The 13269-nt window shown below is 39.7% G+C and overlaps 1 protein-coding gene across 1 annotated transcript in view; it reads right to left on the reverse strand.

The window, feature by feature from the left end:
* Positions 1-13269, reverse strand: part of camkmt (calmodulin-lysine N-methyltransferase) — a 164783-nt gene that overhangs the window by 14698 nt on the left and 136816 nt on the right. The window contains exon 9 of the mRNA XM_036573831.1: positions 1919-1982. Within this exon, the coding sequence (XP_036429724.1) occupies positions 1919-1982 (64 nt within the window). The remainder of the gene's footprint in view (positions 1-1918; positions 1983-13269) is intronic.

Here is a 13269-nt window from a genome sequence, read left to right on the forward strand (position 1 = left end):
CTGATTAAAGAGCTAAGCTCAATCCGGCTGTGTCGTCTCCATCCTGGCCCACCGTCCTCCTCTCAGCGGCTCAGAAACACCATCAAACAAGGCTCACCGCAAGTGGTGGTTTGCATCATTACATTCTATTTGATTTCTCCCAGGTATTATATTAGATAATAAACAAAAAGATTAAAGCTCACCTAATCCAATCAATGGCTGCAAGCGCATCCCCACCCTTTATAGATCAACGGGCCCTGGACGGCCAGCCGTGCTAAGAGGATTACCCAAAGGTTCAAAGTTTCTTTGAAATCCTTCGGCTTTAAATATTATTTCATATTTTTTGATCATATTATTGTTTTAATTAAATGGTGGGCTGAGTCCAAATGAAACAAACAAACAACAAACGTGAAAACAAGCGCTGGATTGGCTCACTTCTGCTTTTTTTTTTCTTTTTTATATTTCATTAGTGTTTAATTCAAGTTTGGATGTGTGCTAGAAACACGCACACGCACACACACACACACACTCACAGCTGTGTTAATCTGTGTAGTGTGTGTGTAAATGTGACAACTGGTCCAACTTCATTTTATAATAACAAGAGTCATTAAAAGGAAAATTAATTGGATTTCCTGAGTGCAGTCAGACATTTGGCCACCACAGCCAGACTGCTGGCCACTGCCATTAATGATATTCTATCCAGAGCTGTCTTAATCATGAAAAAACAGATCTCTCTCATTCCTGAGTGGGTTATCGTTTTTATTGCAGGGATGAGAGGACTGTGTGTTTGATATAATCAGCCAACGTTTCATCACCTAAACCGTAAGCCTAATTCATTACACGGCAGGAAGAGCTATCACTGATCAGCTCCTTTGAAATGTGCAACTGTATGGATATGTGAGGGTCTTTATTTAAAAAAAAAGAGTAAGAGAGCGAGAGAGGGGGGACAGAGGGATGGAAAAACAAAAAGGAGAGAGAAAGAGAGAGGGAGAAAGACAGCGTGAATAAGAGTAAAGAAAGAAAGAAAGAAAGAATAAGGGGTAGAGAGAGATGGAAAAGAGGCGGAGAAGACAGCGACAGAAAGTAAGGAGTGAAATAGAGAAAGATGAAAGGTGAGAGTGTGAGAGAGAGAATAGAGAAAGAAAAGAAAAAAATAGAGGGCATAGAGGAAAAAAGGGAGAGAAAGGGAGAGAGCAAAAATGAGAGAGAGAGGGCAAAAGAGTGTGTGAGAGAGGTAGAGAGAGAGAGCAAAAAAGAAAAAAGAAAGAGTGAGGGAGGAACAGAGAGAGGGGGAGAGAAAAGAAAGAATGTGAGAGAGAGAATGAGAGGGATGGAGACAAGCAGAGAGAGAGGGAGGGAGAGAATGGGAGAGAGAGCAAGAGAGAGAATGAGAGAGAGAAAGGGAGTGTGAGAGAAGGAGAGATTTACTGAAAGAGAGGAAGAGAACGAGAGAGAGAGAGATGGAGAGAGATGTAAACATAAACATGAAAATCACAATGATCATTGGGGCTGCACAGCATGTGCTTGATCACACAGCTGTAACACTGACACAGAGCGAGAGAGAGAGAGAGAGAGAGAGAGAGAGAAAGAGAGAAAGAGAGAGAGAGCTCTGCCCTTTTTTAATATAAAGACATCCACTATCAAAGGCTGTACTTGAAAAAAAACCTTGAAGATAAATACAAATCTGTTGCTATCTTTGAAGCTTTTTCATTTGCCGTGGCTCTGGCAGCGGCGGGTCTTATCACAGGGCCAGGGAGGAGAAGTTGTGTGCTTTATGATTAGTGCAGAGCATCAAATAGGCCAGAAAGCCCAATTCAAGTTACGTACAATAAGTATTAAAGTATTACAAGATATTAATCCGACCATTCCATTACTCACCCAATCACTACGCAGTGACTAATTACTGAGAGTACACGCATGCACACTCACACATACTTACATCAGGTCGCAGTAATCTCCTTAGAGCATCAACCAGACTGGCTCTGTACTGGTCCAGAAACAGGCTATGACAGACAACACAGCAGAGGAAGAGAGAGACAGAGAGAGACAGAGAAAGAGAGATTACACTGCATTTCAATGATAGTTGTGTGAGATAAAGCTGTCGGTTATTTATTTTTTGTTTACAAAAATTTCCACCTACAAAGTGATTTGCAAGAAAAAGATTATTTCTCTTGTATATGTATCACATTTTTCCTTTGTCATTTCATGTCTTGCTTATGCACTCAGTGAATATCAAGAATCAGAATACAGACCTGAGAAATACAGTACTGTGCAAAAGACAGAGACCACCGTCAATTTATTTAATAGCCAGTCAAGATGGCCATTCAGTTATTCAGGAGATATTTCTGAGGTGATTCTACGTAAAATCATCTGCTTGCTCAACACTATGGGTCTGAAAGGATGTGTAGCTGTCAAGAAGGTGTTACTGAGAAAACAGGCTGCTGCTGGTGCTCTCAGAACTATGGACTGTCCATCCCTTAACATCATAGAATATGTTTGGGATTATTTGGATCATTAAAAGCACAGAGTGCAACCAACTTCTTAGACTGAACTTTAGAGGTACGGGAAAACATCCCTGCAGATTGGTTTGAAAAACTGAAAGCAAAAAGAATGGAAGCTGTAATAAAAGCAAAGGGTAGACATACAAAATACAGAAAGAAATGATATCATTCAGGCGCTGCAGCTTCTGTGTAATTTTCTGTCATATCGCTGTTGTCAAAAGAAAATTTTGTATCTCCAAAATAGTAACTTTACAGGAGAAGGGAAAAACCTACTTTACTTTTAATGCAAGTCAATGGAACCAGACTTTTGTCCAAGTCATTTTGGGCCGTTTCTTTTAGTCCATTCATCATGAACTTTACACACAATGGAAAGGACAACAGGCATTTTCAAATTATGTCTTCTTCCAACAACAGCCATCTGGGTCATTTTACATTTGGAGAGGGAATTCAGGGGGATACATTACAAAAAAAACAAACAAACAATTTTTCATCCCAAAACTAAATAATATGTCCATTAACATCTCCTATTATCATACATGCAAAAAGGAGAGCTTAATTCCAAACATATTTTACACCATATTCATATAACACCAGTGACTGTGACTCCAGTGACATTCTGGTTAAAACTCAGGATTCTGTAAATTGACTAACTCGTTGGTGGTCAGATGACATTGTGCAACTATTTAAAATCAGTAGTGAAAATTATATTTGGCATTTTTTTGACAAAACTTTAATTACCCAGCCATTAAAGCACATAATACTGGTGACACACAGAAGTTATGTGCTGCCTGATAAACAAAATTATTAATAAATTAATGAAAAATAGTGAGCAAGTGTGAACTTGCCTTCTCATGCCTTGCGATGCTTCCTCTCTGATGGGTTTTGACCCAAACAAGCAGTTCAATAGAGCTGAAAATACTGTGTTAAAATGTCATATAAGAGTCCTGATAACACCAGTGACCAAAATCTCTGTGACTAATGATTTTTTTAAACCTTTTTTAAACCTCTTAAAAATACTGTTTTATATTAAAAATGATTTCTCCAATGTTGAAAATTGGTTTGTGATGAGCTGTTTCACATTTGTAGAGTGATGATGAAACTGGATAAAAAAAAAAGAAAAATCAGAGAAATAATAAGGGAAAAATATTATCTAAACTTAGGTCAACTGTCTAAATGTACATACCGACTTCTGGAGCTGTGCCTAATATTTTAAGCATCTTTTTAAGCCCTGCAACCTTTGCGACATGGTTTCCCACTCCAAATGGAGAATGAATCCTATATCTTTTTTGACACTCAAAAAAATAATGAATAACTTGTCCTTTATGGTCGTTTTGACTGTAAATAAAAGAAATGAAGAGTGGTCTCTGACTTTTGCATAGTACTGAATATGAGCATGGAAGAAGCTGCACACAAACAAAGGCTAGCATGTCTGCTGGACTTCTACATGCAGTGTATGTAAAGTAGGAGTCCTGAAAGCTCTGTGTTATTTGGGTCTCAGTGATATGAATAATAATTTATTCTCAATTGTCACAATCTTACAACAAAATTACCATGTTGCAATAAAGTTTTTCAAATACTGACAATACACTCGAGTCCCATTATTTCTCTGAATGATGGTGTGTGTGAGAGTGAAAGAGAGTGAGAGAGAGATGGAGACAGAGAGTGTTTGTTTATTTCATGGTCATTTCTGCTTGAGTGCTTGAGTGTAATTGAGAGTGAGCTAATCACTGAGAATGTATGTACAAATGTGTAGTTGTGTGTAGAACTATTTGAGTGCTAGACAATGCATTGATGTGTGTGTGTGTGTGTGTGTGTGAGTGAATGATTGGCTGAGCATGAGACTTATTTCTGCTGCAGATTTGAGCCTGAATAGACATTGAGAACAACATGAGAGGAGCAAACGGACTCCAGCGTTTCTTTTATTGCACTTATTCCCCGGCCCTGCCTCTCTTTTTCTCTCTCTCATATTTGTATAGCACTGCCGAAGACCAATGAAACATCACATCTATCACTTGCCCACCAATCTTCAGGTGCCATCAGACTGGGGTTGCATTCACATTTACAGCGAGTGACTTACAAATGTGCCCTGTCGTCCACTCAGAGAATGTATCCTAGCTAGTATAAATAACACTCTGCCAGAAATGAGAGTCAGTGCTGATACCTATAAAGACACATAATATAGAAATAAGTGCAAACACAAGACATAAACTATATGGACAAATGTACTGGGACACTCCTCCTAATTATTGAATTCAGGTGTTTCAGCTGCACCCATTGCTAACAGGTGGATAAAAGTAAGCACATAGCCTTGCAGTCTCGATAGACAATGGCAGTAGAATGGGTCGTACTGATGAGCTCAGGCACTTTAAACAAGGCACTGTCTCAGGATGCCACCTATGCTACAAGTCAGTTTGTGAAATGTCTGTCCTGCTAGATCTGCCCCATCAACTGTAAGTGCTGTTGTTGTAAAATGGAAGAATCTAGGAGCAACAACAGCTCAGCCACGAAGCGGTAGACCACGCAAACTCACAGAGCGGGGCCGCCGAGTGCTGAAGCGCACAGTGCCTATCCTCTGTTAAATTACCTGCTAAAGAGTTTCAAATTGCCTCTGGAAGCAACATCAGCAAAAGAACTGCGTATTAGGAGCTTCACAAAATTGGTTTCCATGGCTAAGCAGCTACACACAAGCCTAAGATCAAAATGCACAGTGCCAAGCGTCAGATGGAGTGGTGTAAAGTGCCACCACTGGACTCTGGAACAGTGAAAACGTATTCTGTGGAGTGATGAATCACACTTCTCTGTCTCTCAGTCTGATGGATGAGCCTGGGTTTGGTGAATGCCAGGAGAACATTACCTGCCTGACTTCATTGTGCCAACTTTGAAGTTTGGTGGAGGAGGGATAATGCTATGGGGTTGTTTTTCAGGGTTTGGCCCTTAGTTCCAGTGAAGGGAAATCTTAATGCTTCAGCAGACCAAGAATTTTTGGACAATTGTACGCTTCCACCTTTGTGGGGACAGTTTGAAGAAGAACATTTGCTGTTCCAGCATGACTGAGACCCAGTGCACAAAAACAAGGTCCATAAAGACATGGCTGGGTGAGTTTGGTGTAGAAGAACTTGACTGGCCTGCACAGAGCCCTGACCTCAACCCCATCAAACACCTTTGGGATGAACTAGAACAGAGACTGCGGGCCAGGCCGCTCGTCCAACATCAGTGTCTGACCTCACAAATGCTCTTCCGGATAAATGGGCAAAAATTCCCACAGACACTCCAAAATCTTGTAGAAAGCTTCCCAGAAGAGTGGAAGCTGTTACAGCTGCAAAGGGAAAACCAACTTCATATTAATGCCTATGGATTTAGAATGAGATTTCATAAAGGCTCCTGTGGTTGTAATGTGTAGGTGTTCCTATACTTTTGTTCATATAGTGGATCAATAAGTGCTAGATTAGTGTTCATTTAAAGGCTTCACAAAGAGGTGGGTCTTCAGTCGGAATTTGATGACAGTGAGGGGCTGCTGGGACAGCCAGCGGAATTTCATTCTATCACTTCATATTATAAATAAAGCTAAATCAGCTACGATGTTGGTGTGGGATGCGCATCAGCTACGATGTTGGTGTGTGATCGCATCAGCTTTAAAGGATTTAGTATTGCCCCATTAGAAGAGTGCCCATAAGGCATCCTTTACTTGTCTTGTGACAGTTTCTGTCTGTGATTGTATTGACTGTAATTTTGACTGTACCTATTAATGTTTGTCTGTATTAGAGAGCAATGTAAGCTTCACATATCTGTTATAAATAATAAAAAAATATTCTGACAACTGATTATTTAGCTACAAAAGGAGACTTGAACTATAAAACAAACTTAACTGAGCAAAAACAAAAAGTATGCACAGGCTTTCAAAGATTATAAAACACTTAACTGAAAAAAGATAAACTAGCCTTTACCAAGACTGAAAGTGATACAAAAACTATATGGCAACAACATATAAAAGGGCTTTGTTTCTTACAGTAAGCCTGGCTCTACACGTTGAAACTTGCATGAAACTTTTTTGTGCAACTTGACAGGTAGTCAAAGTTGCATGCAACACAGCCAATTATTCCACAAGTTAGCAAGGTTAGTAGGTAGTTTTTTTGTGTATCATATCATTCAAAATGTCTTGTGTTGTGCTATTTAGCCTCGTCAAGAGAGGAGAAAATTAATACTCTAGCAATGTAGATCACAGCAGGCAAAAGTTATTCCAATAGATGTTTTATTTTCTTGTCAAATGAAATTTATTTTTATGTATGTTTCAAGCAACTAAAGCTGCAGTGAAGTTTCATCATGCAAATAACATTATGCATGCCAACTAACAGCTGCCAATTTCTGACAGCCTTACAGATTGTATTAAAGTCAAACAGGGATCATACTGTTACCTTTTAATCAAACCCAGTCCTACTCAATTGCTTCTCCCACCATAGGTAAAAGTATTGTCCTTACATGCTTATTGTATTAAACTCAGACAGTCAAAACAGAGCAATCAGTTTTGCTGATGAAATGTTTCCGCTCTCCTGTCCTGTCAGACGTTCAGGTCTAAGTCAGGCTGAAAAATGACCTCTCTAGCCATGTATAGTCCACTTCAGTCTGGAATCTCAGTCTACTTCATTAGCAGCAAAACTACTGACCCTGTGTTTTGGGTGGAGCAGGTCAGGGTGGACAATAGAGGGTGAACTGAAGGGTGGGACAGACGAGATTTGGTCAGGCAGGACCAGCCTTGACCAGGGCGACCCTTCCCAGTTTTAACATGGTACTTCCTTTTTCACTTCCTCTTATCCACCTGCCAGTCATCCGATACCACTCTATAGTCATCCAATTACAACAAATCCTTCCCTAAACCTTTTTGCTATGCTCACTGAGTTTATTGCACCTATTAGAAAGTTAGTTCACTCACGTTGACCATTTTTGTCCCTCTGGTCATCCATTTTTCCCCCATTATGAAGTATCATTGCTCCAATTTTGACAGCTTTCATGCTAAAGCTACCAAAATTGCTGTGATGTTCTGAGTCCTGATATGAAATACTTATCTGCTTTTCACTCACTATTCCTCCTTTATCATCCCATACACTTAAAGTGACTGCATTCTATAGACTTCGTCCCTCCTGTTTACAAACTCGTGCCATTAAAAAAAACAAACAAGCTCTTTCATTTTCATTTCTCAATCAACCTACTGAAACCCACATTTCCCTACTCCTAGAATTGAGCTTGAGCGAGCAACTGTGGACCATCGAAAGCACATAAATGCATCATACTGAGAGCACTCATCTATCTAACCCTATCATTCCCTAGAAACCCACTGTTTTTGTTACTCCTTGAATCTAGAGCCATGTGGCTTGGTAGAACGATTTGACAGGTGACCCAAAGTACATAACTGCATTTCATACTGATAGCACTCGCCTATCTAACCCTGCTGTCCTTTCTTTCATCTCTCCATCATACCATAGAAACCCACCGATTTCAATATTTCTTGAATTTCCAAGGTATATTCAACAAACTCTGTGGAAATATTCATCTTTTGACCCCAAGCGTTTCATACTGATAGCACCATCTAGCATTTCCTCTCCTCATTTTACCCCTTCCTTTAGTGCATAAAAACCTACACATTCTCTCACTACTTTTAAGCTAAGCTAACTCATGCGTTCTTTCTTTCTTGTAGTGGGCTTTGACAAGGCGACACAAAGCTTGTTTATAAGCTTTAAATTCTAGTTTTTCTGGATTCTAATTTTCAGCGCATATCAGTACCTCATATCTGCCAATCAATGAATTGGGTACATAAAATGCACCAGTCATACTCAAAAACATGTTTTTTGAAATAATTATAATAATAAGCTCTAAATGTAATGCAGTGCTGGTTCTTCTCATACGCAAACTATACAAGTTCTGTAGGGTCCCCCACCTACCAGGGGTGTCCCTCATGGCAAGCCTGACAGCATATTTCATAGCTATTTATTAGAAAAGTGTATTATACATTTCTTGAGAGCGAATGGTACCCTAATAGGCCTGAACAATTTGTGGTGTTCACAACAAAGTGTGACAGATCCCACTGAATATAACAATATGCTATTTTATTTTTTGTTATTCATATAAAAAAAATTGTGGGATGAGACAGCAAGATGCATGGTTTAGAAGTGGTCTTTATGCTTTTGTGAGGTTAAACTCTGTAGTTCTTTCACAAGTATAAGTAGGCCAGAGACTTCTTTCATATCTGTATAAATGTAAATTATTTTTAGACTTAGAGATAAAGACATGTCAGGTATGTGTAATAGCCTATGTTTTCTCATTTAATCAATTCAAATATATTATTCAGTTTACAGTTTATCCAGGGCACAGAATCTAATGTTAAACAAGATGGTCGACTCATAGGAGGGCATTCTAGGCTACGACAAGCACTGATGTAATGTCTACATCTTTGTAATATTACTCATATTTGCATTATGTTAATGAAACAGACACTATAAAAAGGATGACAGATTAGAAAAGACACTCTAAATAGCCCTACAAGTCACAGATTTTGGCTTTGACACAATTGCCCAGCTCAACAAATCTTGCCTACACCCCAGAGGGCACCCAGATCTGGGCCCTGCCCCCTCTTCCATTTACAGAATAGATCTGGTATGGTATGTTACAAAAGTACTACATTTATTGATGAATGTAATTAATCCAAATGTGCTTATGTAAGTTCTTTAGCCCAGTTCTTTAGCCCAACAGCACAAAAAAGGACAAAAAGACTAGACCATCCACAAAGAGAGCCAATCTCTTTGACACAGAGAGCCAAACTCAGAAGCCTTTCCTAGCAGAAGCCTAACCCGGTTAATCTGGAGGTGAACGCCCTTAGATTATGTCGAGCATAATCTGGGCAGGGTCCCTAAGGGTGGCCTGCCACTCTGACCCCACTTCGACACTTAATCTGCCCTAATCCCGCCGGCATTAACCTCATCCCTGTTATGAGACCTGAAGGGTGCAGTGGAGGAGCGGCCGGGGAAGGCATTTACTGAATTACTCCATGGAATCATATGGTGTTGTTTAGCAGCTTATTCTAATCAGATGACTGACATTAGCAACGATTAGTGAGTAAACCTTTCCTTTTAGAGGAGGGTTGTGGATTTTTGTCTTTTTTTCATTCTGCTGGTCATGGTTGCCCACATTGTTTTGGCTTCCATATTTATTGTGCTTTGACTAATTCATCTGCTTGTGTGAAGCTTTGTGTGAAATGAAAGGGGATTGTGGGAAGAAGGAAAAAAAAACAAAAGCCCTCTCCTGTCTGTCTATTTGTCTATCTCTCTTTTTCTTCCTCTTCCTCACAAACACAACACACACAAGCCTGTCCAACTTGCACCATAAAGCCAGGTCAATGAAAACGGACAGTTATCGAAACAGAAACTACTCTCGAGCATTAGACACAAACTGTAGTACATTTTAGATTCTGCCGTGAACACAAACGTACACACACACACAAAGGCTTTATCTTGGAGCCCACACACAGGCAGCTTAGAGCAGGCAGACATGCCAGGCACAGTGCTAGCCAGGCAGCCGCAGTCGCAGTAACAACAGCAAGGCCTCTGCAGGAATTCCACATCAGTCTTACAGCGCTGCCAAGATTACACCACTGAGCCGTCTGTGTGTGTGTGTGCATGTGTGCAACAGAAGATGCTCTGTTCCTATACGTATAGTACTGTGCAGTCTTAGGCATCCAAAGTGTTTAAAACCATTCATTTCAGCAGCTTGTTTTTGCCAGAAAAAACCTACATTATTATTATTTATCGCCGTCAAACCGGTTCCATTTTCTTGGCGACCACATGGATAGTGTTTCTCCAGAATGTCCCATCTTCTGTTGGGGTTTAGGCTTCTTGATGGCTTATTCATGATATCTCTGATTGTGTCCATCTATCTTGTTTCTGGCCATCCTTTTCCTCTTTTAGTTTGAAGTGTTCACATGTTCCAATTGTGCTTTCAAATGAATTGGTTCTTCTCATATGATGCTGAAAGTTGAAGATTGCTTCAGCTTGGTTACCTGGGCGAGAGGCAAGACTTGATTTGGTCAAGAATCCATTTGTTTTAAATCCATCTGCTTTAATTTGCCATACAAGCTACTCTCAAAAGTCCTCACTAATACTAAAGTTCACATTTTTCCTGGACTTGTTTGTATTGTCCAGCTTTCACATCCATAAAGAACCACAGAAACGACCACAGCCTGGACAATTCTGATCTTTGTTTGTAGAGACGTATCATTCCCTTTGAGGGCATTTTCAAGCTCTATCCTTGTTCTGCTGAGTGTCAATTTGTGTCGTATTTCTCAACTGCTGGATACTATGTTGTTAACTTTGTTGTCAACATTTCATTTGCTTATCCAAGTAAGCAAAAACTGTCCACCACTTCCATGCACTTGGCTTGTAACTCACACACGTTTATCAGGCTGACGATTCTCCACAAGGAGGCATTGTTAGCACACAAGCAGAGTTGCCAGGTTTATAGTTTTCCGGGCTAATTACCAGGCATATACAACGTAGAGACTTGATTTTTCAAATATATGGGTATCTGACCTTATCTTGGTATTTAATTGCGTCTTCAAATAAGGTAATCATTGTTTTGAGTAAATAAGTGCAATCGCATCTTGAAAGTAGCAAAGTTTTTGACTTTGCGTCTCATATTAATTGAAATGGAAACATAAGTGCCGTTGCATATGAAAATATTTCAAACAAAAAGATGACATATTTGTGCAGAGTTATGTCAGGTTATCATTCTGTAAGTAGTGAGTCACATATGCCTTAAACACAATTGCTAAACCAACCAAAAATAGATATTGATCACTATGCTACTTGAACACAAACAAAAGTAAAGAAAATGGAATATTTGTAACAATCTAAAACATCAGAATATTATTTATTGAGAAATGCGGATTTGTGAAAAGCAAAAATGATTGAAATGCCAATCCTTAGTACCGCTAGCTGTAATATTATGTTCTTATTTGTTGCTATCTATAAAATTACTGCCTGAAAATCCTCATAGTGGAAGTTGAAAGTGGAGGCAGGCTTGATGAGGAAGAAAAGAAGTGTGTGGTTACATGCTCTCTCAATATACTTTAAGATAAGGCTGTAACTCTGCCTCTGCCTCTCTCTCTCTCTCTCCCTGGTGTGAGGGTCTTGGCGGCGGCTTGCAGCGTTACTGGGCCCCTGCCTGAAAGACTATAATTAATGGCAGCAGAAGTACGGCTGTTGACCTTTTCGCAGGTGATCGTCGGTGCAGCGATGTTCATTAATCGCAGAGAGATCACTCTCCTGACGACGGCAATTACAGACAAGTCGCCAGCAGGAGCGATGGGGGGACAGTCACCACCGCGTGAGTCATATTCACTCTCGCACACACACACGCACTTACACACACATCAACCACATGCTGGCCCTCTACTGTTCATTTCACCTGCGTATTAGCTGCCATTTGTGTGGCATTAGAATAATAGTAGGCTGTGTGGGGTTTTTGTGCTCATCGGAGCGAGCGCAGGTATCACTGCCCTGCCTGCTACGCTCACACGGATTTATCAGAACACGTTGTGTGGAGCACATCTTGTACAGGTTTAGTGTGTGTAGTAAGCATTAATAACATAATAGAGTGTGACAGATGAATAAGCTTTTGAAGTTTGTCCTTTAAAATGTTGGGGTCAGAAATTTGGCCGATAATTAAGAGATTTAAGTGCATTAAAGGTTCTGGCTAATTCATTTTTAATATACATGTCAACGTTTCAACCTCTATGTTTCATAGCTCATTTTTAGGGGTGCACACCCACTTTATATAGCATTTCATGTTCATTTACATTTAATTTTCTTGGTCGCAGCTTTTTTGATTAATGTAAATATTAAGTAAAGACTAAGTATCTACTAATGTAAAGATTCTACTAAGTATCTACTAATCTAAGTAGTCAACAGAATTAACCCTTAGAATTTGGGTTATTAGTGTCATTTTGCTATACTTTCTAAATGTAATTAGTGCTGTCAAAGTTTATGTGTTAACGTGATAAATTATGAACAGCACCTACACCAGTAACATATATTCGTAGTTTGACCCATTGAACCATCCATTGCTCCAGCCTAAAGCCCAGCCGCTCACACGCTGGTAATGCCACTGTGTAGCCCTCTCATAGAAATACAGCTTTTTAATGGCAGGTTTTATTGATGGCTCTCTTTATAAAAGGTATTTCCATCTACTGCCATGCTGCGAATTTGTTTAGCGCCGAAGTACACTAAGTCCAATATCTCATTTACAAGCCAAACACAGCACTAATACAGGCAATACCAGTAATATCAGCAACATTAGCACTGGAGGATGCTACGCTGATCACGAGAAAAATGTGGATAAATCTACTACCTGAAAACTAACAAAACCAACAGCAACATGGAAAGCTCCAGTTCAAAACGTCAGCAACAGCCAAAGCTCAAAACAAGATGCAACATAGCAGTTGGAAAGCGTGAAGCTATAATTGAGGAAGAGATGGAACATGCAGCCAGTGTGGCTCTCAACGGACATCAGTGACGAAAAGCAGAAACTGCATTCACCTTATTTTCATTTTCACCTTCGCCTCTACGTTCAAGTAGAACTACTGAAGGGAATAAATTTATTCTGATTACTTTGTGCACCGATATAGCTAAAACAAAACACTTTCTTAATTAAGATGAATTACTATTAGGGTCAAATTAGAGCAATGATGACAAATGTGATTAATCGTGATTAATCATTCTAACAGTCTGACAGCACTAGTCTTCAT

Source organism: Colossoma macropomum, unplaced genomic scaffold, assembly GCF_904425465.1.
Source record: "Colossoma macropomum unplaced genomic scaffold, Colossoma_macropomum, whole genome shotgun sequence".
NCBI classification, from domain to species: domain Eukaryota; kingdom Metazoa; phylum Chordata; class Actinopteri; order Characiformes; family Serrasalmidae; genus Colossoma; species Colossoma macropomum.